The 24,251-nt window shown below is 48.0% G+C and overlaps 1 protein-coding gene across 5 annotated transcripts in view; it reads right to left on the bottom strand.

Annotated features, from left to right (window-relative positions):
* CABIN1 (calcineurin binding protein 1) overlaps positions 1-24,251 on the bottom strand; it is a 137,367-nt gene that overhangs the window by 93,706 nt on the left and 19,410 nt on the right. For 2 of the 5 annotated variants that reach the window (XM_039847697.1, XM_039847695.1), the window contains exons 1-11: positions 21,509-21,836; positions 20,269-20,437; positions 17,922-18,058; positions 17,131-17,348; positions 15,773-15,851; positions 14,980-15,167; positions 13,953-14,105; positions 12,908-13,102; positions 8,977-9,219; positions 7,444-7,600; positions 2,794-2,909 (exon numbers count right to left, since the gene is read on the bottom strand). In XM_039847697.1, coding sequence (XP_039703631.1) covers positions 2,794-2,909; positions 7,444-7,600; positions 8,977-9,219; positions 12,908-13,102; positions 13,953-14,105; positions 14,980-15,167; positions 15,773-15,851; positions 17,131-17,348; positions 17,922-18,058; positions 20,269-20,437; positions 21,509-21,599 — 1,746 coding nt within the window. In that variant the 5' untranslated portion in view covers positions 21,600-21,836. Of the gene's footprint in view, positions 1-2,793; positions 2,910-7,443; positions 7,601-8,976; positions 9,220-12,907; positions 13,103-13,952; positions 14,106-14,979; positions 15,168-15,772; positions 15,852-17,130; positions 17,349-17,921; positions 18,059-20,268; positions 20,438-21,508; positions 21,837-24,251 lie in introns of those variants that run through there. The other 3 variants (XM_039847694.1, XM_039847696.1, XM_039847698.1) reach the window with 2 other exon arrangements.

Genomic DNA, 24,251 nt, shown 5'->3' with positions numbered 1-24,251 from the left:
GCTGGGAAAGGGTTAGGTGGAGGAGTGGCTATGCGTTATGAGTTAATAATTACTGATCAGTATATGGGCTCACTATATTATTATTTCTACCTCAATACATGTTTGGAATTTTCCATAATAGAAAATTTTAAATTTTGGTATACTTACACACTAGGATCCTATAAAGAAAGTAAAATGAATGAACCAGAATTTCTTGTATCAATGTGAATATATTTCATTGAAATTGAAATGAATAAAAGCAAGTTGCAAGATTAAAAAACCCATGCAACTATAAATTGCTTACTGAAACACAGTATGCAAGTTAGATTTAAAAAACAAACAAACATGGCCAACAATACACACGCTAATTTCAAGAGAGGGAGAAAAGGTAATAAAGAGCATATTAACCTTTCTGTAACTTTATTTCTATTAGAAGACAAGTTTGCAGCAAATACAGCAGATGGTTAATGTGTATACAATCTGTGTGGTGGTACACAGGACGCAGTGTAGGAGGGACTGCCCAGAAGTCATTAAAGGCCCCATGGGAGAGGGCCATTTGAGCAGTGTGTGGATGAGCGCTCATTAACCCAAACGAAACATAAAAAGAAATACTAACTCAAGAAGAGATCCAGAAGATTTCTCCCTCTGAGAACATTTCCATTCTATCCAAGAAAACAATCTACACAAAATGTCTCCGGGCCACAAGAGGAGGCGGCAATAAAGTACTGCCTTCCTGAGCCCCACAGTACCCAGAATGATGGGTGCTCAGCAAGCCTTTCTGGATCAGTGAATGTATGTCTTTGTTTGTCCATTCACTCAGGAAACATCAGCTGGGCAGTAATCTGTGCCAGCACTGCTCAGGGCCCCAGGGATGCCTCAGACAGCAAGACAGAAAAGGTCCCTGGTCTCCAGGATGCCATTTGCTGGAAGAGGGTCGCGTGACATAGAAACAAATAGCAGAGCTACCCAGCGGTCAATGGGACAGAAAGTGCTGAGGCCTGGGAAGACCTCTTTGAGAAGGTTGGCCTGACACTTGCAGAGAAGGAGAGAAACAACAAGCCAGAATTGCAGGCCCTGGGGGAGAGTGTGACAGGCAGAAGGCACAGGGTGGTCAGGCGCTAAGCAGAGAAAGGGCACAGTTAACAAGCAGGGCTTGCGTCCACAAAGGTGAAGTTGCTGCAGGAGTCAGAGGAATCTAAAAGCTGGACCTTGGGCAAGAAAATTAGGAGCTATAAAATGAGACACAGCATTATTCATATCACTTCTACTCTCCCAAATTCAGTTGGCAGATCCCAGCAACTAGAACTCATGCTCCACCAAAAAAGATACAGACTAAGAAAAACCGGGAGGAGGACCATCCCATCCTCACCCTTTCAACCTGCCTTTCCCTCTCAGCGCCACTGCCTCTGGATGCCAGCTTGCAAAGGTGCTAACTCATTCTCAACTTGCCCCTATCAACACAGGGTGACTGCCTTGTCAACTCTGTGGAAGTAATCAGTGTCTCCATGCTCTCTAATTGGGAGAGAAAAGGCAGAAGGAAGTCAGTGGTTCCTGGGCAGGATTATAGTTTCGGTCTGGTATGATTCTTCCAAAAATGGTCCTGGAGCATGGAGCTGACCCAGGGTGAGCACCCCAGAGGCTCTCAGAGCTACCGGGGTGGGGCAGACACTCAGGCATCTACAGCTGCAACTGGATCTGACACCAACCAGCTCTAGAGCCCTGAGCCAACGAGACGGGTCTCCTGGCCAAGTCTCCAGGTCCACAGCACAAGTGCTTTGCAAACTGTGAAGCTCTATTCATACGTAACTGCTATACATATTCTTAATCTCATTCAGTCAACTCGAATTTATTAAGCACCTACTATGGGCTAGATGCTGTTCGAGGGACTTAGATCCAACAGTGAAAAAAACTAACAAAAATTCTACCTTCATGGATGTTACATTTAATAGAGAAGTTATATTTCAATATTGTGTTTACAAACAATAAACATAATAAATCAATGCATGATAGAAGGTGATGAGAGCCATGGGGAAAGCACAGGATAGAGGAGGATCAGGAAGACTGGAAAGGAGGCTGCTGCTGTAGAGAGGGCATGCTCACTAAAGGGCTAAGAGCAGAGGTCGGCAAACCTTTTCTTAAAGGGCCGGATAGTAAATATTTTAGGCTTCGTGGGCCACATGGATTCTATCAGAGCTACCCAACCCTGCCACTGTATTTATTGCAAAAGCAGCCATAGTTAATATTAATATGTAATTGAAGGGTGTGACTATGTTCCACTAAAACTTTTATTAACAGACATTACCGATCGGGTTGGGAGCCCCTCCTGTGCTCCGTAATTTGTCTGAGTGCTGCTTGGCCTTGCACTCAACAGTGAGGTTCTGAGGTGGGGATCTTATCCCCAGTAAGTCTGGTCAATCACAGCTGGCAGATGACAGGAAGTCTATTTGTGCTCACTAAATATTTACTGAATGAATGAATGCAATAGCTATTGACTGAGCAAGTATTACCTGGCATGATGAGTGGTGCTTGGCAAATAGGACTCAATAGAGGGTGGTGACTGCAGTATTTACTTCTAAAATTACTATTAAAGGCCTGGCCCTAAGCCCGACATAACAGACTTAGTAATGACTAGTGGATTTAAAACCACCTGCAGTTCAGGGCCAGGTCCAGAGCCCCCTGAGCCTCAAGTGCACAGGGCACCAAGTTCAGACTTTGGCTCTGGCAACTCTGAGCAGTCACATCTATGCAGTAAGGCAAAGCAGCACAGCAGGCCCCACTGCGGGGGAAGGCCAAACAAGTCCCAGCAGCACTTACATAGAATCGCAGCAGAGCCCCATCTGAATTGCAGCACCAGGACCTCCTGCCCAAGTACTCATGGGCTGTGTTGAGCAGCATGAGGGAGGACGGGAGCATGGGTGTCTCGGCCATCACTGGGGAAAGAGCAGACCGACAGTCAGTGCAGGGACACATGAGGGAGCTGCAGGGCTCAGTCTCTCCTTTGTGGGTTTCGCTGTCTTTTCCAAGAGAGCCACAGATTTTCCTTCCTTTCCTTTTTGTCTTTTTAAAATAAGTAATGACTTGACTAGCTTTACTAAGCAATTCAAGTCATGCAGGAAAAAATAAAGAAGGAATGTTCCATCCACCAATGCTGACATTTGGTAAACAACATTGAAAGCATCTTCCTGTGCACATATGAGATGTTTTGAAAGAGATAATTTATAACAATGGAACCCATACTACATACACCACCTATAAAATAAAAAATTCTTATATTTAGGTTTACTTGAATATTACAGAAAAAAAAGAACTACTAAATTTCAGTTAAATATCCACCACTGGAACTATTACTAGTTTCTTTAAAGATCCTTCGCCGTTTTTGAAATCTGGGCCATAATCCATTATTGGGCTTGTAACTAACATTTTTTAAAAGTATTAAGATAGAATACATTAGAATAGAAAATACTGGAGGGATTATACCCAGTAGAATAAGGACTATTTCATGAAATTTGTTTCATTCTTTTTACTGTTGGCTAATCCAACAGAAAAACTCAAAAAGGTATGAAAAGCACTGGTTAAAAAAAAGTCAAAAATCATTAAGAAGTTCAAGCCATTCAATTTTTTATGAGTCTTTTAGCTTCCATTCCAACAGCATCAAATGACTATTAAACATGAGTGTTAGTTTATAACACTTCCTTCTTTCCCCCATCTCCCAATTTTGTTGTGCATATTATTTGAAGTGCCTCAAGGTTTATAACATTTACATTCTGTTCTACAACCATAATTAGCCCAGTTGCTTTCTCTCAGTTCCAAATTTAAATGGATTTGGTGTTCATTGAAAGTTCTTTCCCATGGCTTTTTCATTCCCGAGGAATTTCATTCTGACTCATGTTGATTTACTGACTTCATCCCCCAAGTGTTTTTAAGAAGCACTCGTAGGAGCTGGAATCCCTGTTTATAAATGTCTGTTACTACTACAATTACAAACAACTTGGCTAGATGTCTTAGGTCACACTTTCTTTCCCTGCAAACTGTGCAGACATATAGACATCGTCCTAACTGCATTGAATGCTGTTTTGGAGAAACCTGAAATGAGTCTCATTCATTTATCCCATAAAGATAAACTACTTTTTCTGTTTAGAAATCTAAAAATCTTTATTCTTAAAGTAGATCCTTAACCAGGATTTATCTTGATATAGATTGTTGTATATCAATTTTCTTGATATATACTGTATACTTTGGATCTGAAGATTTGGTTTTTATTACAATTCAGAGAAAAATTTTCCTGTATTGAAATCGGGTTCGTTGCTTCTCCTGTTTCCTTGTTGGAGTCTTTCCATCAAGGGCACCATTTATCCTCACACTGAGCCATCTTTGTTTTCCGTATCTTCTCCCTAGTACTCTTAGCTCCTAACCGCATCCACTCATTTCAGTTTCAGTCATATTTATTCTGCTCCTTGCTGTTTTGGTTTATTAGTTTATAACGGTGAGATTCGGTTTACAGTGTCTGCCCTTAGTTCTGTAATTTTTTTTTTTTTTTTTTTTGCATTTTATCAGCTCTAATTTTTAAATAACTCGTTTTCTCGTGCAACTCATTTACAGGGCCTCTGCCTCTACTCCCTTGTGTAATTTTCCTTCCAAACAGAGTACATCTGGTTTTTGCATGGTATGTTCTTTCTTTCCTTCTTGCCCCCTACATGGGGCAGGGTGTGGACTATATGTTAGAATACTTGCCACATCATTTCTTTCTGTCCTGCTCATGGTCAGCTAAGGCAGTTCCTCCAGATCATGTAAGCGCTCTAATATATCATGAAAAAATTTTCTGGGGCACTCTCCCACATAATGTAAGACCTTTCCTTAAAGCTATAATTAACTGTAAAGCAGATGTTGCTCTCAATCCACTTTTTCGTAGCCTGTGTCTGCAGAGGTAGAAGGGAGATCACCTGGCTAGGGCTGCGTGCAGTCATTGTTGGGAGACCTAGGTTTTGTTTTCTCCTCCGAGATCCCCTATAAGGACTTCCTGCCTGGTAAGCGGAGTGCAGTCAGCAGACAGCCCTCAGCTGTCAGTTCCTTCAGGGTCTACTGCAACTGCAGAGACTCCTTTCACCCAAGGTCATGTACTTCCTGCAGAAGTCCACATTCAGTGGTTGAGTGAGACAGGAGTATAAAGGCATGGCTACTTCCACCCAACCTGGTACAACTTGGATGGGCACCTCCTACTCCAGAGCTCCTCGTTCTGGGCTAAGGCTTTGCAGGCTGCATCACAGCTGGCCTTCTCTCTCTGCCTCATTCTGCTTCCCCCACCCACTTCCTTTGACAAGTAGTGATCCCTAATAAACCATCTCAGTGTCTGTCCAGAGAACTCGATATGTAACAGTGTTCAATATCAAGCCCCTTACCACCACCCTGAAGTGTGTTTATCCATGGGCTCCTTCCCTCAACACAGTCTAGTTAGTCCCTAGAAAATAGGACCCCGCAGCCCTTCCTGACTCTGCCAGGCTCAAGGAGATATGGAGGGCCTTTCCCACGAGTACATTCTCTATAAATGAAGGGATATTAATAGTATTTCCCAGGATTCTGTCAACTTGCCATCTTCCCTCAGTTTTCCAGTGGAGGCAGAGGAAGGGACAGGAACCAGACCTGCTGCCAGTCCACCAGAATCTTTGATTTCTTTCCTTGGCTAATACTTTCAAAGTTTATGGTATTTGATTGATACCCTTTTCCAGTTTGCTTACTGGTAGTTTTTGTAAAAAACTATTTTGTTTGCATAATTAATTCTGGGGGAAAAGGAGACCCTTAATCCAGAAAAATAATAAACATTTATAGTTGTAAACCTTAATTTTCACCATTAAACCCTTTTGGGAAACATAGAGGTACTATTTGTCAAGAGTTCTAAAGGTATTCATCCTAGAAATTGATAAAAAAAAAAACAATTTAGCAGAAGCAAAAAGGTATGTGTGAGGGGTTTGCTAAAGTGTGCCCTGTGAAGGAGAAATACTGCAGTCATCCTGAGGCCTCAGCAATGGGGACAGCTCAGAAAGCAAGGCGCTTCTCATCGGCATTGACACTATGGAGCTTTATAAAATAGGGTCTAAGAGCCTTTCTCAATCTGGTCCCTTCCCATGTCCACCCCACATGGCCCAGCCTTCTTGTGTCCCTGTCTATGCTGCTGCATCTCTTCAGTGTCCTCCTCTGCCCCTGCTCTCTCACCAGGTCTCGGCCCAACCCCCACCCCACCCTGGCGGCATGAGGCACCTTTCTCCCAGCCAGCCACACTGACTGTGCACTTGTTGGTGTTCCTGTCTGTCTCCTCTCACCATGAAGCTGTCAGGGCCTGAGTTATCTTATTCACAGAGGCCTGACATGCAGAGAGCAGCTGATAAATAACTGGGGAGCAAACAGACAGAGAGAGTGAATGGAAGGAGACGTGCCACGTGTCAGCTCTGCGCTCACTGGAACAGAGCTGGCTTTCTTTCCTTTCTATTGTTTTATTTATTTTTTTTTTTGATTTTTCAAATTACTAAGAGAAAATCCCCAATAAATTTAATTTTAAGCTAGATGATTATATACAGAAAAATGTGTATTACAATCACAGCTATATAAAAAGTATATGTATATGGCCAAGTTTAGACAGAAAATGCAAGAAAACCAAAGAGAAAAAAAATCCATTTGGTAGAATTATAGGCAATCTTTGCTTAGATGTCACTTAGCTGTTTTTCTTATATAATTTATTCAATCGACCACATTTTCTACCACTGCACTGACCTGGCTCAAGTGCCATGTCTATAAAGGACCCTAGGCTCACCCTCTCTGGCCTCTTCATAATGACAATTCTGCACTCGGCACCTCCAAGTGCCGGCACTGATTTGCCACAGTAAGTGATGGCTTTATTTTTCCATTTTGTCCTTGGACCAACCCTCTGGGACAGGTATCATTATTCCCAGTGTGGATATAGGGAATATAGGCTGAGAGATTACATGACTTGCCTGAGGTTACACTGCCAAGAAGTGACGGCTGGGATTTGGAACCTGTGCTGGCTTGCTCCGCTCTGCCCTCCAGCCTCACTGGCCCACACCCAGGAGGGGCTGGGGTGCAATGGATAAGTGTGAGGGCTTGCAAAGGGCTGCCCATCTCACGGGACTGTTGTGGGGTTCAAAGGAATTAGCAGGTATGAGGCCTCTTAAGCAGTGACACGCCCTTCGTAAGCACTCACCACACTTGTCCTTTCCTCTGCGCTGCCACCTGTACCAGATGTGAAATACTTCACACACCCACTGACTCCAGACCCAGTGCACAGTGAGCTCCCTAAGGGAGCCTCTGCCTCTGTCCAAGTATCACAAAAAATTCTGTCAACTACGTGCCAAGCTCACTCGCAGCACCTGGATAGGGCTGCTGGGCCCTGGGGCGGGGGCAAGAGGCAAGGACACAGGTCAAGGTCCACCCCCACCCAGATCCACTTCCCACCACCTTCATCCTCTGGGTTTTGGAGCTGCTGCTGGTGGCACAGGGAGTGGAACGTGTCTTCTTCCTGCCAGATGATCCGATGTAGGATGATCCAGGGCAGCACTGAGGAGACGTGGGGCTCCTTGGGCTCTTCCTGCACAGCCATGCTGCAGTCGATGATCTGGGTGGGACGGGAGTGTCACAGCACTCCTGGGTGGGATAGGAGGGAGGGCCAGCTCTCTCCCCCAAACCAGGATGAGTCCTCAGGGCAGAGCAGGGGTGGGGGCAGGGGGTATGCTGCCTGTCCATCTCCACTGCTTTGATGTGCGAAAACTGGCCCATCGGCATCCCATCAGGTCATTGAACAGAGGAACAGAGAGCTCAACAACAGAATTATACCCAGACTTCAGAGAAGCCAGCTCTGACCATCCTCCCTCATGCCACATGCAGTTCCTACTGTGTACGAGGCCCTGTGCCAGACACGAGGGGGAGAGATGAATGGGCCACGGTGGAGTTGATAGCCCAGGGGGAAGAGAACCACAGAGAAGCCACGCAAGAGCCACAGATCAGTATGGCTGCTGTGATGAAAGCAACTGAGGGCTAGAGTGGGGTCGCAGAGGATGCGTGGGGACAGACAGAAGAGAACCTTTGAAAGGTTTCCATGGGAGTGGCTGTGGTATTGCTAATCCCGAGGGAGGGCTAGGAGTGGGCGCAGAGGACAGGTATGCAGGCGAAGGCCCCAGAGGCTGCCAAGGAAGCAAAAGATGAGGGTGAAGAGGGAGGCCGCTGGATCAGTACGCCTTGGGTGACAGGCACCCTAGAGGGAACCTGAAGGGTGGAGCAAGGAAGGAGCATACTCATATTCTCATTTTGGAAAAGTGCCTCCATGGTGGGGTGGTGGCTGGACTGGCAGGGTCGAGGGGGCAGGGAGGACTATGAGTAGCATGCTGCCACGGTTCAAGCAAGATATGGCGGTGGCCTAGGCTAAGGCAGAGCTGTGAAGATGGAAGGGGAAGCAGAAGATGAGGATGTTAAGGATGAGGATGTGGCAGGACGTACTGACAGCCTGAGTGGGAGTTGTCAGGAGACAGCGAGGGTGGCTCAAAGGAAGGTTCCCTGGCACAAAGCCTGCCTGGATGACACAGGGTGCTATGAACATCCTGCAGCTACAAATGCCAGGGCAATGCGGGTGGTAGAGAGCCCAGTAGAAGACAGGAGACCTGGGTTCCAGCCCCAGTTCTGCTTCCAGCTTGCTGTACACAGGCCAGGGTCTCCTGCTCTGAGGCTGCTTCCACCCCTCTGGACAGGTGGTCTGGAAGAATTCTGTACTAAGTACTACACTGTCTTGAACCCCCAGACCCGACCAGCCCTAGGAAGGTTTGCAGCCAGTGCACAGCCACTCGCCACCTGAGGCACCTGCCTCCTCCAGCAAGAGAAGCCAACGCATTCCCTTGGGGTATGTGACTTGCAATAAAAGCCAGTAAACTATGAAGAAGGGGGACGTCAGATGGCCATACCTGCTGGGGAGGGGCAGGACAGGACCAAGCCGGGGGTTACCTGGATAAGGTTGTTGGTGAGCCGGATGAGGCCAGTGGCAGAGGACGATTCCTTCAGGATGCTACCACTGCTGTCTGCTGAGAGTGCCTGCTCGATGCCCAGCAGCAGCTGGGTCACTGTGGCCACCCACTCCTCCTTGGCTGCAGCTTCACTCACATTCCCCATCTGCTGGACCGCCTCATTCAGAGCCACATCGGAGCACTCAAAACACTGCTGGTGGTCCTTCAGGCGGAGTAAGGAGTCCTGAGCACAGGGAGGAACACTGTGAGAGGACTGTGACAACATTTACCATACCTCGTCCTCAGGACTGAGGGGCAGATAGCCGGGGAGGAAGACATGAGAGGCAACCCAAAAGAAAGAGGAAACACGGGCCCCCACAGTCTTGAGGCATCTGCAAGGGCACGCAGTCACCTGTGTCCAATCACATATGGCAGGCTACCGGCCAGAAAGCTTTCAGAAAAGTGCTTAACCTCTGTGCCGAGTTTCCTCATTTCTAAAGCAGGGACATTGGATGAGGCCACAGAGCCAGCAAGCAGCCAAGATCAGGTGGAATGACTCCACTACCTCTCCCAGTTCTCACCGTGCCTGAAGCCACCCAGTCATGCACTCATCCAGTGCCACAGCTCTGGAAGGTCTCAGCAGGAGAGGGCAGCTGCCAGGGAGGGACTGTCTCTGCAAAGGAGGGCCTGGGCCAAGGCTAGGGTGGGGGCAATGGCCATGCAGGACTGAAGCCACCATTCTATGAGTCCCCCTCTTCCCTAGGTGCCAGACGCCTCACCACCCCTTGGAGGTGCCATGAGCATTAAATGAGCTGATGTCCATAGCACAGTGTCCTGGCCCACGGAGGAGCTCTCAGTACACCACACTGTGCTCTGATTGCTATTTTAAAACCTCCTCTTTGGGAGCCATTGCTTTTTGTCAAGCTCCTTCTCCTCTTGCTCTAGAACAAACCCATTTAACTCCTTGTGTCTCAGTCTCTTTTATCACCGTGCTGGTGTGTGGGGAGATTTAGCCTGGCTGTGAATTCACAGATCTGGCAGGCAGCCTATTAGACCCACAGGAAGCACCTGCTGCCTGGCACCCTGTCGGGCTCTGACCTCAACACAGCTGAGGCCCAGCAGTGACTCCTGCCTGCCTTAACACATGCAGCTGCCACACTCAAAGGTGACACAGACAGGTGTGGGGACAGAAACGTCCAAAACTGCCTTTGGAACGTGCTGCAACGCCTGAACACAGATCAAAGCCACAACCAGTTTAAAAGCCCTGATTACCAGGAACACATGGTCTCTGTTTCTTTAGAGAAAACCAGCACTCTAGCAGGAAGCTACTGAGGCACAAAGGAGCCTACAGAGTGCAGACATGGAGCCCCCAAGGCCCAAGCTGACCCCTTCTGATCAAATGCCAAACATGCAAAGGGCAGGGGACTATTTTCTAACTAGATAAAGACTAATGGCCTTTGCTGGGTCAAAAGGTAGTTCCATTTTTAATTTTCTGAAACATCCAGACTGTTTTCCATAGTGGCTGGACCAATTTGCAATCCCACCAACAGTGCATGAGGGTTCCCTTTTCTCTCATCCTTGCCAACACTTGTTTTTTGATTTATTGATGATACCCATTCTGACAGGTATAAGGTACTGTATACCTAAAACTAGAAAAAAAAAAAGAAGAAGAAGAAGAAGACGACTAATGGCCTTAAATCGCGGCCAGAGTTGCCATGAAAGTCAGAGACAAGGAACTGCCAGCAGCACTCTACCATGACGTAATTGCCAATGCTCAAGGCCAGAAAGATCTAAAAAGCAGAATAACTGCCAACAAATGAGGAAACAATATTACTATTGACTGTGAGCAACATGATCATCTACCCAAAACAAAACAAAGCAAACAAACTATCAGAAATAATGGGAATTCAGTGAAGTGGCTAGATTCAAAATAAACATGCAAAAATCAATAGGGTTCCAATAAATCAGAAATGTAGTTAGAAAACATAATGACCGATAGAAAGATCCTGCTCAAAACAGCAATCCAAAATGTTAAGGACTAAGAATCAGCTCAACCATAATAAAATTATACAATTATTTTGAAGAACATAAAAGGCGGCTTGCCTAAATAGGGAGAGACAGATACCATTCTCTGGAAGAGGGAATTCCAAGGGAGAGCCCCCCACTCACCCTATAACAGCTCGATGAAGCAACTGAAATGCAAAACATAGAACATTCATACCAGCAGAAGAAAACAAAGGCAAACAGGCTTTTTGTTTATTTGTTGCCATGTTTCTTGTCTGCCTCCCTTCTAGAACATAGGTTATGTCAGAAGGGTGCTCTGTCCAGTCCAGAGCAGGAAGTAAGAACTCAATTCATGTGTGTGGAATGAGTGGGTGAATATTTTTGGAAAGGCTGTCCAAGCATAATAAACAAAATCACAAACATTTGAAAACATCAAAAGATTTGACAACACAAAAATTAAAAACTTCTATATGTCAAAAATTATACAAGTTGCAATTTAAAACCAAAATAACAAACTGAGAAAAATATTTGTAACATTTAATGAGAAAAAGATCAATATCTTTAATACGTAAAAAGCACTCCAAATAAATAAGAAAACATCCCGCTCCTATAGGAAATTGAAAAAAACCAGGAATCACTTATTTACAAAAAGCAGGCGCTTCCATGGCATTTGGCCCAGGCCTCGCCTCAGCCAATAGTGCTGCTCAGTGCCTGTCCAAACAGCAGTTCCCCCATCAACAGAGCAACTATTGCACATGAGTTCTAGGAGACAGGAGCCATCAGGGCCATCTTACAGAGGCAGAGAGGGCTGGCCTCTCTCCTCCTCCCCACCTAATGTGCTCCCTGGGTACACCTAGCTGCCTCTCCCACACACAGCCTTTCCTCTCTGCCTTCCTCCTTTCCTTCCCAGAAACAACTCTTTCTTCCCCTTTCACCAGGGCAGAGATACCACCATTTGTTCCCACAGTTGCACCTCTTAACTATTTCCCAGTTCAAGAAAATAAATAACTACAATGTTTCATGTAATCTGAGCAAAAAAATTGGGAGAAAACTGGGCTCTTACTCCAAATTGAAGGGGAAGGACTCAATCAGATAATAAATATAATGTGATTAGTATGTGAACCATAAGGGATGGGACACTAGACCACCCAACACCATTAAGCACATCATGTTTATCATCTTCCATGTCTGGCTCTGAGTCCGATGCCACACTTCCTGAGGATGGCAGTGATGATAGCCAGCACCCATATGGCATTTGCTATAAGCCAGGCATGGTGCCAATACACACTAACGCATATAATCCCCACAACAGGTCCCTGAGGTAAGGATAATAATCATCCCCATCCTAGAGTTGAAGAACTGAGGCACAGAGGCCGAGTAGATGCCCAGCGCCCAGCAGATCCTGGTGCCTGGCGAGCGCTCAGTAAGGGTTTACTGAAGAACAGAGGCACGGAGGGAGCCAAGAGGGCACATGGCCCTCAAACACCACATTGGTGTTCTTTTCCTTCAACCATGTGATGGTATATGTGTATTTATTTTATCTTGATTCTTTACACTGTACAGATATTTTATCCATTTTTATTCTACTCAATAGTTAATTTCAAAAGTAATTTAAAAAGACAGGCAGAGGAACAAACAGGTGGATGGATGGTTAACATCCTGACTATTCTTCCTCCTCCTCTGCCATGCAGAAGTTCAGAGTCAAGTGTGGGCTCACCTTGAGCCATGTACAACCCTAGAACCTGCACTTCTGAGTTCCAGTTTTCTCCCGTATCTTCTGACTGGCATATTCCTGGGTACCAAGTTAGCAGCTTTTACACCCACTTTTCTCTTCTAGGTCCTCAAGGACCACTTCAAAGACTCCAGGGAATAAACCCACACCAAGCAGAGAAGGTACGAGAGGGCAAAAGGGATACGGCAGCACACACCTGCAGCAGCAGCAGCTGGGCTGGTCTCTCAGGAATGGATGTCATAAACTCCAGGTGTTTGGCCTGGTCAAAACCACTGGTGCACAACGTGGGGCGGAGCAGATGCACAACGGACTCGTATTCGCCAGCCTCATACAACCTCTGAATCTCCTCCAGGGATTGGCACCGCTCCAGCGACTTCAGGTTCTTATCGATCTGGAAGAAACCCAAATCACTGTCTAATGACAAACCTCTCCCACGGTCCCCAAAGCTGGCCAGGGTTTGCATTTATCAGAACCAAAATTAGATTCCCTCTAATAATATCAGCATTTACATTAAGTGAGTATTGTATAAAAGAGTTTTTCTACTAAGGTCAAGGTATTCAATTCTTTAAAAAACAAACATCCCCAAGACCAGAAACTATCCAGAAAGGGAGAGGTTCCAGAAAAATGTCAGCCAAAATAGGACAGCCTCGTGTTCACAGTTCAGCAAACCAGACTCATGGAACCATAGAGTGTCAGACTGAAGAGACTTGGCAAGCCCCGGGCCAGAAGCTGGCACATGCCATTGACCCATGGAACCCTCTCCTCACAGGAGGCCTGCCGTGGCCCCCAGGATGGGGCATTGCATTTGGCCTTGCCCTGAAACAACTCTGCAAGAGTCTGAAGGCCTATTTCAGCTAATGTAGACATGGAACTGCATGGGGTCTGAGGCTGCATGGTGAGAACAGGATTATAACCAACAGAGCCTGGCATAGGCACCATGCACTGCCAACCCAGCACTGGTCAGCGTCTGCTGGAGTTTGTATCTAATTCTGCTGGGATTGCTGCCACACGCAGCCCGACAGCTGAGCAATAATCACTCTAAATCATGCCAGCAAATGCCTCCACACCTGCCCCTTACCCCCCGCCACCTGGAGGAGTTAATCATCAAGGGTACCATGTGAGCCCTACTTCGCATGTGGGCCACTTTCCTTGTCCTCAGGGCAGGTGGGGCCTGGTTTAACTGTGCCAACCCAGAATAAATCTTTGACCAAAAAAACACCACTAAGAAAACTCCCACTCACCTCCTCCAGGGAAACGACCGAGTCGTTGTGGAGGTTGGGCAGCCGGATGACAATGTCTCTTTGCTCAGCCCCTGCCTCTGCCTGGATGGCAGTGGAGCTCTGGAGCATTTCTGTGCAGATGTCATAGTTCTCCAGGGCCTGCTCCATGTCTCCCTGGTCAGAGAGGAAAAGCAGTCAAGAGACAGGGGCAGAAGGAAGGGAACTCATTCTGTCATGCCAGGTGCCTTACCTTCCCAATCCCACTAGACTGCAGGCACCATGAAGGCGGTTTTATCCCCTAAAAAGGGGCCTAGCACAGTGAGAGCTCAATAAGTATTTGTTGAAGGGTTGCATGGATGGATGGACGGACAGACAGATGGATGAACAAATGAATGAATTCACACAACTCTAAGGAGAGGTATTACTAGCCTCATGTTATAGGTGAGAAAAGTGAGGACACACGAGCAAGCCCGAGTACCTTGTCCAAAAATCATGAGCTAATAAATGGCAGAGCCAGAATTAGAACCGAGGCCTGTCCTAATTCCAGAACTGACTATGGTGCACTAACTCATTCTGCCACAGTGCACTGGGTACCACCATCTACGAGGTGCTGCGTAACAGCCAATCCAATCCTCCCTGGCCTTCCAGACCAGGATCCGAAGGGAAGCTGAGAATTCACACGAGAAAGCTGTGTAGTTAACTCCCTTCTATAAAGCTCTGCATCTATTCATGCACTCATTCAGGCTCTCTCAAAAAAATATAAGCAAAAGGTCGAGACTCCAAGGTAGTCTTAAGTGGAGGTGCGTAACTTCCACAGGAAACCCCTTCCAGAGCTCTGTTGTGCTTGTTGCACTTTACAGACTGGTGACTATGCTGGGATTTCTGAGATGCTGAAAATTCCTCACCATGTCCCACTTCCTGAAGCTGAGCCCAGTGCCTGGGCAGGTGCCACACATGCACGTGCATATCCTCAACAATGCATCCAGCTCTTTTCCCTCCTTGTTGGGTACCTGGGCATGCTCCCCAAGCAGCCGACCACAGAACCAACCTGCAGTGCCAGGAACCGAGCCTTCAACCAATACACGCGGACCACAAACTCCAGCCAGCCATCCTCAAACAGGTCCCGCTGAGACGAGGCAAATGACAGCTGCAGGAGGTCACCCAGGAAGTGGGTTCCTGGGAAATCAGGCCCAAACCTGCCATTTACCACACCAGCAGGGCAGTTCCGAGGAGACACTGAAAACCAGTCAGGCCAAAATGAGTCAATTTCGTTTTGCAGGGTCCAGATGCCCTTGTGCTTCCCAGAGGTCACCCTCAGCCCTCGCCACACCTGTCTCAGTGTCCATGAATACCCTGAGCCCCTCGGAACCTCACAGTCCCCAAGTGGCAGATGTCAGAGAAGTCAGGCAAGTCAGATGGATACAGAGACCCTAAGAGCTGGAGGACCCTTACTTTACATACTTAACTTTGAACGTAATTGTTATTCACTGGTTGTTGACTTAAAAGTCAGAATGATCCACATTGTCTGGAAAAATTACTGGGACACATAAAGTGTTGATTTGATAACTTGGGAAACTGAGATCCCACTTCTTTCAATTCTGAGTAACAGAAAAGCAGGTAGGTGACTCCTTCTGGGGGCTCAACTGCTACTAACTACTTGAGTGGCCGAGGGACATCTGTGAGACCCTGGATTTTTCCTGGCCTGACAAGCCAACCCAGGCAACATGCTCACTGCAGATTCAAGTCTGAACTGCACAGCTCAGCCTCCCCATGCCCCCTTCCTCCTGCCTGCTGAGGGTTCAGAAAGTTACCCCTGCCATAGGACACAGAATGCCTCCTACCCGCAGAGCTTCTGCCCTTGGTCAGCAGCCACTGGTCCAGCTGGAGCTCCATGCAAGAGAGAGACATCAGCATCATGTCCTACGAGACAGCAGCAGAAGGTCAGGACAGGGTCATAAACAGTCGTCAAAGGATGGGGGGTGAAACAAAACTAATCTAAAATTTATTTTGATAAAAATATCATTCTTCTACCTACTTTCGATTCCATAAATGATAATCAGTAGCTACTCGTCAAAACATAAAGAAGCATATCGATGTACACCAGAACAACACTTGGGAGGAGCCCAGTGACCTGTCTTCAGTCCTAAGGGACTGCCCCAGGGCAGAGGCAGCCCTGTCACCTGTTGAGTGCCAGGCAAAACGCTGCATTTACACTACAACACTCAACCCTTAAAAATACCTGGGATTGGTGCATTGCACCCAGGGAACACAAGGAAGCTGAGGCTCAGCAATAAGAAGGCACCGGCCAAGTGCAGGCAGAGCTGAGAAATGACCAGGGTTTGTCTGGGAACCGAAACCTCGGCTCCTCTTGCTACTCCACACTGCCCCCAGGGAGCAGGCTCGGTAGGCAGAAACTGCCAGGAGGCAGTCCCTGAGGTGTCCCAGCAGAGGCTGCACGGCCAGGGAACACTGAGCTACACAGCCCTAATCACCTGCTCTTTCATCTTCTGTGCCCCCAGCCAGAAGTACCACCCAGATGGGCCCTGAAAGCTCCTAGTGCTCCCTCCTCAGCATTCAGACCCTCCTCCTCTACTGGGAGAAGGGGGCCAGAGCACCCTGGGAACTCTTGACCCCTGAGAGGCACTGAGTGAAGAGCCTGGGGTGCAGAGTGCTATGGCCATGTGCTCAGCCCCACACTCCTGGAGGTGCCCACCACTCCCCGTAAGCAACCTTATTAGTCTCTGAACTTCTGTTTTCTCACCCGTTTAAAAATCAGTAACAGTCCCTGGAAGCTCAAACATAGCCAAAACTTCACTTTCACCAATCTGTCTGCAGCTCTCCTCCACGTCAGCAAACTACCCCATCACCAGACCCAGGCTTGAGCCAGCCCTGGAAATCCTCCCCATCTCGCCCCCTCATCACCACGTGCAGTTCATCCTGTCAGCTCTGCCTCCAGAACCCTCACACCACTGTTTACTGGGCAACAGTCTCCAGACGACCCTGCACCCACTCTCACTCCCAAAATCTTCCACTCGGCCACTAGGGATCTCTCTAGGCATAAAATCAGGTCCCACGATTTCCTGCTACAAACCCCCCCAGGGGCCCTGCAGCAGCAGCCCCACACCCACAGAAGGTCCCTGTGCCCATCCCCTGGTCCCAGTCTGACGCTGGCCCTCGAGAGGCCTTCTACTGGCCCGACCTTGATGTGCCTGTTGCTGCAGTCCCTCAGCAGCGGGTTGGGCAGGCTGGTGCTGTGCCTCCTCCAGCTGTGGTAGATGCTGAGCACAACCTCCGCCAGGCCTGGTGGCCACCTCAGCAGAAACTTATGGCCCATGCTCTTCAGGTAGCGCATCATCAGCTCTAGGATGCCTCCATTGGTCAAGTTCTCCAGCAGGAACGCATGCACATCCTGCTTCTCTGCCCGGGCAGGGAGAAAGAACCTGACTTGAATAAAGGACCTTCTGTGCCAGGGTCTCCCATTTTCTTTGGAAGAGGAGAGAGGAGAGTGACAGCAGGGGCAGGGTGGGGGCAGAAGAAAGCCTGTGCCCTCCCATCCTCCCACCGCATGGTGGTGCTGAGGTCAGGCTGCAGGGTTCCAGCCCTTACCACCGTGAGCAAGCCTCTCCCAATCTCTGAGTCTAAGTTGCATATGAAAGGGCTGATCTCCAAGTGCTGCCCTGTGCACTGGGCGAGGCCATTCACAAAAAATACAAAGCACGTTGTCTAGCACATTACACTCAACATTTGTGTCAGATACCCTTGACTTGTGAAGCCACGCCCCTGGGTTTGGCCTGAACCACACATCCCTCAGGGAGCACAGCCATGGACAAGCCTGGATGTTTCCACAGACCTCTCAGCTGACCACGAAACTCAGGTGCAAGACAAATCCTGGCAGCCCAGAACCATTCTCCCAGAATAAACCTATTCTGGTTATAGGATAACAAGAGGAACAATTCCCCACATTGAATGATCACATTGCTCAATTCCTACCAGATTCCATGAACGTGGCCGAGTCGAATGACAGTCTATGAGGCCCAATGTTTGGGAAGCTTTCCAGTTTAGTTTCTGACTGGACTTCATAGTTATTAAAGGAGTCATCTTCCTCCTCGGGGTCCAGCTTTCTTAGCCTGTATGGAACACACCAAAATCACAAAAGCCACACCACACATTCTTCCTACTGGACGCACGCACCCGAATTCTTCCTACTGGAGAAAAAAAATCTGAGCCAGGGAGAAAAAACAAAACAAAACAAAACTAGAATATGTGTGCAGCAAGGTCCAGAATCTAGGCCTCCGAGAAGCTCTACTTCTCTCCAGACTTTTGTGAGCTGGCGTCTGGTCTGTACCCTCACTTTTATTGGTTCCATCAACAGAAGAATACTAAACACTAGCATATGCCAGACACTGTGCTAGGCATCCAAATTCTGCCATAAGTGTGGCAGACCCTGCCCATAGTAGGCTTACCTCCTGATGGGAGATACAAGCAATAAGTAGATACACAAAAACAAAGAACCCAAATAAGAACCAACCACAAGGGGCCTCCTTTATAGAGCAGAGTCAGGAACATCTCTCAGAGAGGGTGACATTCACAGACACTGGGAGAGGTAAAAAGCTGGCCATGCAAAGATGCAGGACAAAGACAGGTACAGAGGCACAGGCCAGAAGAGCACCAGGTATGTTCTAAGACCTGCAGGGAGCCCAGTGAGCAAGGAGAAAGTAGATGGGTGTGTGAAGTAAGAGGGGGCACAGCAGGCCCTTCTGAGCTTGGCCTCCCCGTGACTCTTCATAGAGCTTTGGAATTGAGGAGGCCTCTCCCAGCAGGCACCGTTCTTTCCAACTCCTCCCAAGGACCATTAGAGTGCTTGTAGTTTCCCTCAACCAAGCCCTGCAGCACAGACTCTCCCGGCACTTTTCAGCGTCTTCATTTATTTATTGCACAGACTCCCAGGGGGACCACTGCAGGCAAATAGTCACATGGCTCTTGCCTGACTATTCGAAGAAACAGATATGAAAACTACACAGGAACCGAAACTTAAAAAAAAAAAAAGGTAGAATCCATTCCAGATAAAGGGGGCTGGGAACAAGACCTGGGATAAGACAGCAGGGCTGAGGGGCAGATGGAGAAATGGGTCACACAGAATTCGTGTTATCAACCACTGTACCATCCTATGGCTTTCCCAAAGGGAAACCTGTCCCCAGTACTGAGCCTTAAGAGTAACTGATCAGTGAATACTGCATCCTCTGCTTCCTGAGAACCTCAATTTCTGAGCATTTCACTTTCACCACAGAAAGAGAGAATTAGGAAAATGTGGAGTTTTGCTGTAAGATGGATTTACTGTCAACCTAGAGCTTCTGCTTCCTCTTCCTCCACTTGGACGTTGCCACCACTGAATTAAACTATCATGGGCCGAAACCCCAGCCGGGGACTCCTGGGTAAAGACACACATTGAACACACATGGTTACCTCCCAAACTCCACTCCAGTGACCATGAAGGAATAAAAAGGTATAAACTCACAAAGACACAGGAGTTGGGGTAGGAAGCCCCAGCAGAAACAAACTGTGCCAGAAGGCAGAAAGATGACAGACCAGCAGAAACTGAATCGCTTTCTCTACTCAGCTAAGGGTAGGAGGAGAGAAGCATCACAAAGCCCATCCGCTGGCACCATAAACCCTGGGAAGGCTCAGGAATGGAGGGCCCTAGAGCCTTTGAAGGAGGTGAGAAGGCAAGGATGAAAAGCAGAGGTGTTGCTGAAAATCTACGGAAGGAACATTGCAGTCTAGAACCCCCAGATCCAGGCAACCTGGCCCTTCTTCTCCTGCAAGTTTTCTTTGAGGAATACTAAGAGCCAGTGAAACCAAGGGAGGATTTAACAGCCTGTCCCCACCTTCTCATAATGTGAGGGAATCCTGCTGAGCCTGGAGAAACCAGACAGGCACTCTCCCTAAAAGCAGAAGGGGTGTCTCTTCCATGGGGTTTCTTGCTGTCTGCTTCCAAGGAACAGCAGCCTCAGTTCTCCTCAAAGCAGCTGTGAGTGCACAGGGACATGAGCATGTCGCTTCCAGCTTCAGAATCTATTCCTCTCCTGAGGGCCCAGGAAGTGCCTGGTCCTCCAAAAGATGCACAAGTCATGAGTCCTGCCCTCAGAAAGTTCAGAGGCAGGAGAGACAAGAAAAACCCAAGATCTCAACTCAGTGAGATCTCTGCCTCGGCTATTTGCACAGATGTGCAAACAAAGGAGGTGCCCAAAGGAGAGGGTGGCAACAGAATGAGAAACATTACTGGTAGCACACGCTGGAGGTATGTGTGTGCGCATAACAGAAAAAGTGTGCACTGTACCTGGATGGCAAGAACTTCATCAGAAGCTCCTGGAAGTCTACTTTCTCTTCCTTTTTGCACTTGGTGTTTCTGACACGGGCAGACCGCCGCTTCGCTGTCTCCCCACTCTCTTCCGAAATCTTCTTCCGCTTTACACCTTTCTTGGATTTATCTCCCCCAGCAACATCGCCTTCATGAAGAGTACAGATTGAAATCATGCAGGGGTAGGGGCATGAAAATGCAGCACAAAGAACGTCAGTCCCTCTTTCACAACTGTTAGCACGTTTAATCTTTATCTTCTTTGACATTTAAATCTCCCATCTCTTCTTTAACAACAGAGTCCTGAGTAAAGGTAATTTCAAACTGCTTAATACTCACACCTTTCTTGAATTCACAGAGCCCACAAGCCAGACTATTTTCCATGGCTACAGAACACTAAGGCCTCAGTCGAATGTTCCCCCAACACCCTCCCCCCATACTGGCTGGCTGCAAGAGCTTCTGGGGCCTTGTGGATGAACCTGGGATGGGATAGAGCAAGTAGCAGCAACACTGACTCTATCCATCATCCAGGACCCTGTAAGCACTCAGTGACATGATATGGACAAGGGAATCATGTGAATTATACAGAAAGCAGGAGTGCCATGTATGATTAATTTAAAAAGTTAGAAACAATTTTATGCATGTTCACTTAGAAACTTTTTAACTTCCAGATATTCTTCAGTGACAGAAAATCAAGAAAAGGCTTGAGAACTTTTGCCTAAAATTTTGTACAACTCCAATAATAATAAAAATCAATAAAATCACTCAAAAATATATTACTACATACGGTGGTAACCTTGCTGACTGCTTTTTAAGGCCAAAGAACAAAGACCGATAGTGCATAACAGTGCTGGGTGCTGTGGCATGTGGCTAGCAACTGAGGAGAACCAGCAGAAGGACCTGCCAGCTCACACATCACAAGAGGAAAGAGCAACCTTTACACTAGGACTTATCAGCGGGTGCTGAGTGGTTTCAAGAAGCTGCATTCCTGAGCATCAACCCCCTTCTTGTGGGGGCTTCTTTACTGAAGTGGACCCTAAGGAGTGGCAGCCCCAGAAGCAGGCCAAGAGGCTCCCCTGTGGGGCCAGGAGCTGTTGCTTAATCCTCAGGCGAGGAGGAAGCCGCAGGACCCATCCCTCTGGGGAGACCAGGGAAGCCCAAGACTCATTCCTGCTCAGCAAACTGGATCTCCCCAGAAGCTAGCCCAAGGAGGCCTGCTCACCCATGGGAACTCCTGTCTCTAGCAGGCTGGAACTGTGCAGTGAGAAGCTGGCTGCAGCCACAGGGGAGTAGGAAAGCACAGGCTCCGTCATGGTCACAGCCGGGTTGGCACTGACGGGACTTGACTGGATCACGTTGACAGGCGCCACAACCACAGAGGACACCAGAGGCTGGCTGGGGTCCTGGTGGTCAGACAGGTCAATCCTCTTGCCAAGGCTGGGCCGTGGGGGCTCGCAGGTGGTGAGGTGGTTGTACGTGGCCAGCAAACTCTCTCCAAGACACTTCCAGCTGCAAGGAGACAGTCACCACACTTGGTCAGCACCCCAGCATAGAGTGCTCTGAACACAGGGCCAGCTGACCTGGAGAGAGGCAGCAGAGCTGGCCCTGGGGCTGCCATCTCCACAAGGGTAGGGGGAGTGGTCACGGCTTTGTCTTTGTCATTACTGACAGATCCTGAGTCTAACAGAGCTGAGGCAGAGCCGCTGGAGCAGAGGCACAGGCTCAGAAGCCTCCTTCCCTCACCCCATCAGAAGTCCTGGAGCATCTCAGCCTCAGGCACCTTTGGACAGAACCAGGCTGGCATGAAAACCACTCGCTCACTTTAAAAGCCTCTTCCCTACAGGTCTAATCTTTAAAACATGTGGCATTTCTCTGCCGCCACTTAGGGGTGAAAGGGGAGGGCTGCTCACAGGGATGTGGTCTAAAGGTCCTGAATAGGCCCTTGGACAGGGCCTCTTGGGAACAGCATCTCAGTGAGTCCCTATGTGGGCCAGGGCTGCTGGGTGGCGAACCAAGACAGTTGTGTGTTATGTTATGTTGTGTTATGGTATGGTGTATTATGTTGTGTGCTTGTTTTGTGTTTTCTGTTGTGCATTGTGTTGTGTATTATGATTATATTGTGTGTTGTATGTTGGTATGATGTGTGTAGCATGATATATCCTCTTATCCATCCACTCATCCCTGAATGGCCTCCCATGCTCTAAGGGTAAATCCAAAATCCAGAGTCTAGGCCCATGGTGCTGCACAGCCTGGCCTGGCCAACTGTCCAGGCCTCACCTTACACCATCCTATACTCCCATCATGCCAGCTTTCTTTCAGTTCTGCAGACAAAATCACACTCTTGCATACAACAGAGCCTTCACACAGGCTTCCCTCTGCCCAGAGACAGTGTTCCCACCCATACCTCAGCCCCTCTGCCGTCGGTGCCCGCTCTTCTGTCAGACGCCTGCTCTGGCACCTAAGCCTTCCTGACCCCCAAAGCAATGTGGACCCCATTATGAGCGCCCCCAGGAGTTTCTTTCCTCAGGGTGCACATCAGTTTGAGGCATGTGCTCCTTCCAGGTGACTGACTGTCCCTGGGATTGCCCCAGTAAGGGACCAGGCCCTACCACATTGAGCCCCCAGCACAGAGCACAGGGCTGGCCTGAAGCTGGCATCTAGTAAATGTTGCAAAGGAATGAAAAGGACGATGCTTAAAATTCCGTAATCTAACCAAATGGAGGCTCCTAGGACTAGAAGGGATTTCTCCTAGGACTATTCGTTTCCTACCTTTAGTCAGGATTACATTCAGAGAGGGAAAAATTTGCTCACCAGCTGTGTTGTACTGGATGCCTTAAAGACATAATTTCATTTACTTGTGCCTTGCTCATGCCTAGCAGGCACTGAATAGCACAGGGGGTGGCAAACTATGGCCCACAGCCCCTTTTACACAAACTAAAAATGTTTTTCACATTTTTAAAGCGCTGTTAAAACACACATACACACATGAACACACACACAGACACACAAATACACAACAGAGACAGTACACAAAGCCCAAAGCATTTACCATTTGGTTGTTTACAGGAAAAGTATGTCGAGTCCTGGAATAGATGGTGGTTATTTTAAAAGCCCCATGTCCTCTGCTCCCAGAGAGGGACCTCTACACTTTTCCTTTAATAACCCAACCCCATATTTCACTACCAAGCAACAGCTCCAGCCAAGCCTGTCCCTCTCACGCTTCCATGTGGCCTTTGCCCTGCATAATGAGGGCAGCCTTGACACCAGCTCACAGCTTCTCTTCTCTAGTCACATCACCACAATCCCTTTGTGTGTCATTCCCTTAGGCCTTCTGCTCCTTCACTGTAATGGGGAGGCATCCAGGGCCTTTCCAAAACCCCAGCGCTCTTGGTTGGGGAGCCCACACTCAGATGGAATGGGGTTCCTGATCCAGCTGACTAAACAAGGGGATGAGCACCCGACAAGAGTCTGAGGGCAGCCCTACCTCCCTGACCCTCTCAGTGCCTATGTGAGAAGATATACCTGGGAAACTTAATATGTGGGAACAGACAAGCAGTAGTAATAATGTGGATCAGAGCCACTCTTCCTGAGTATGTGCTAAGTGCTGGCTCTGTGCTAGTCACCAGGTGTTCTATTTAATTATCACGATGACCCAATAAGAGAGGGATGTTGTTCACCCTATTTTCAGGGAGTGGCATGTAATATTCCTAGAGTCACATGGCTAGGGGAACCAAGACTGAACTCAGGTCTGTCAGATCCAGGACAGGAGCTATAGACCACTACGTGACAATGCTGCTGAGTGTGAGATGGGGGGAAGGAATGCTGCTGCCAAGTCATGCTAAATTCAAAGATTCAAGATTCGATGTCAGAATTTTAAAAATAGAAACTGCATGCCAGATCTCACGAAGGAGCTAAATTATCCCATCTCCTGGGCACTACCAGTACCAGCAAGTCTTTGGTGGGTG

Source organism: Pteropus medius, unplaced genomic scaffold, assembly GCF_902729225.1.
Source record: "Pteropus medius unplaced genomic scaffold, Ma_sr-lr_union100, whole genome shotgun sequence".
Classification (NCBI taxonomy): domain Eukaryota; kingdom Metazoa; phylum Chordata; class Mammalia; order Chiroptera; family Pteropodidae; genus Pteropus; species Pteropus medius.
This window is presented reverse-complemented; position numbering and strand designations above follow the sequence as displayed.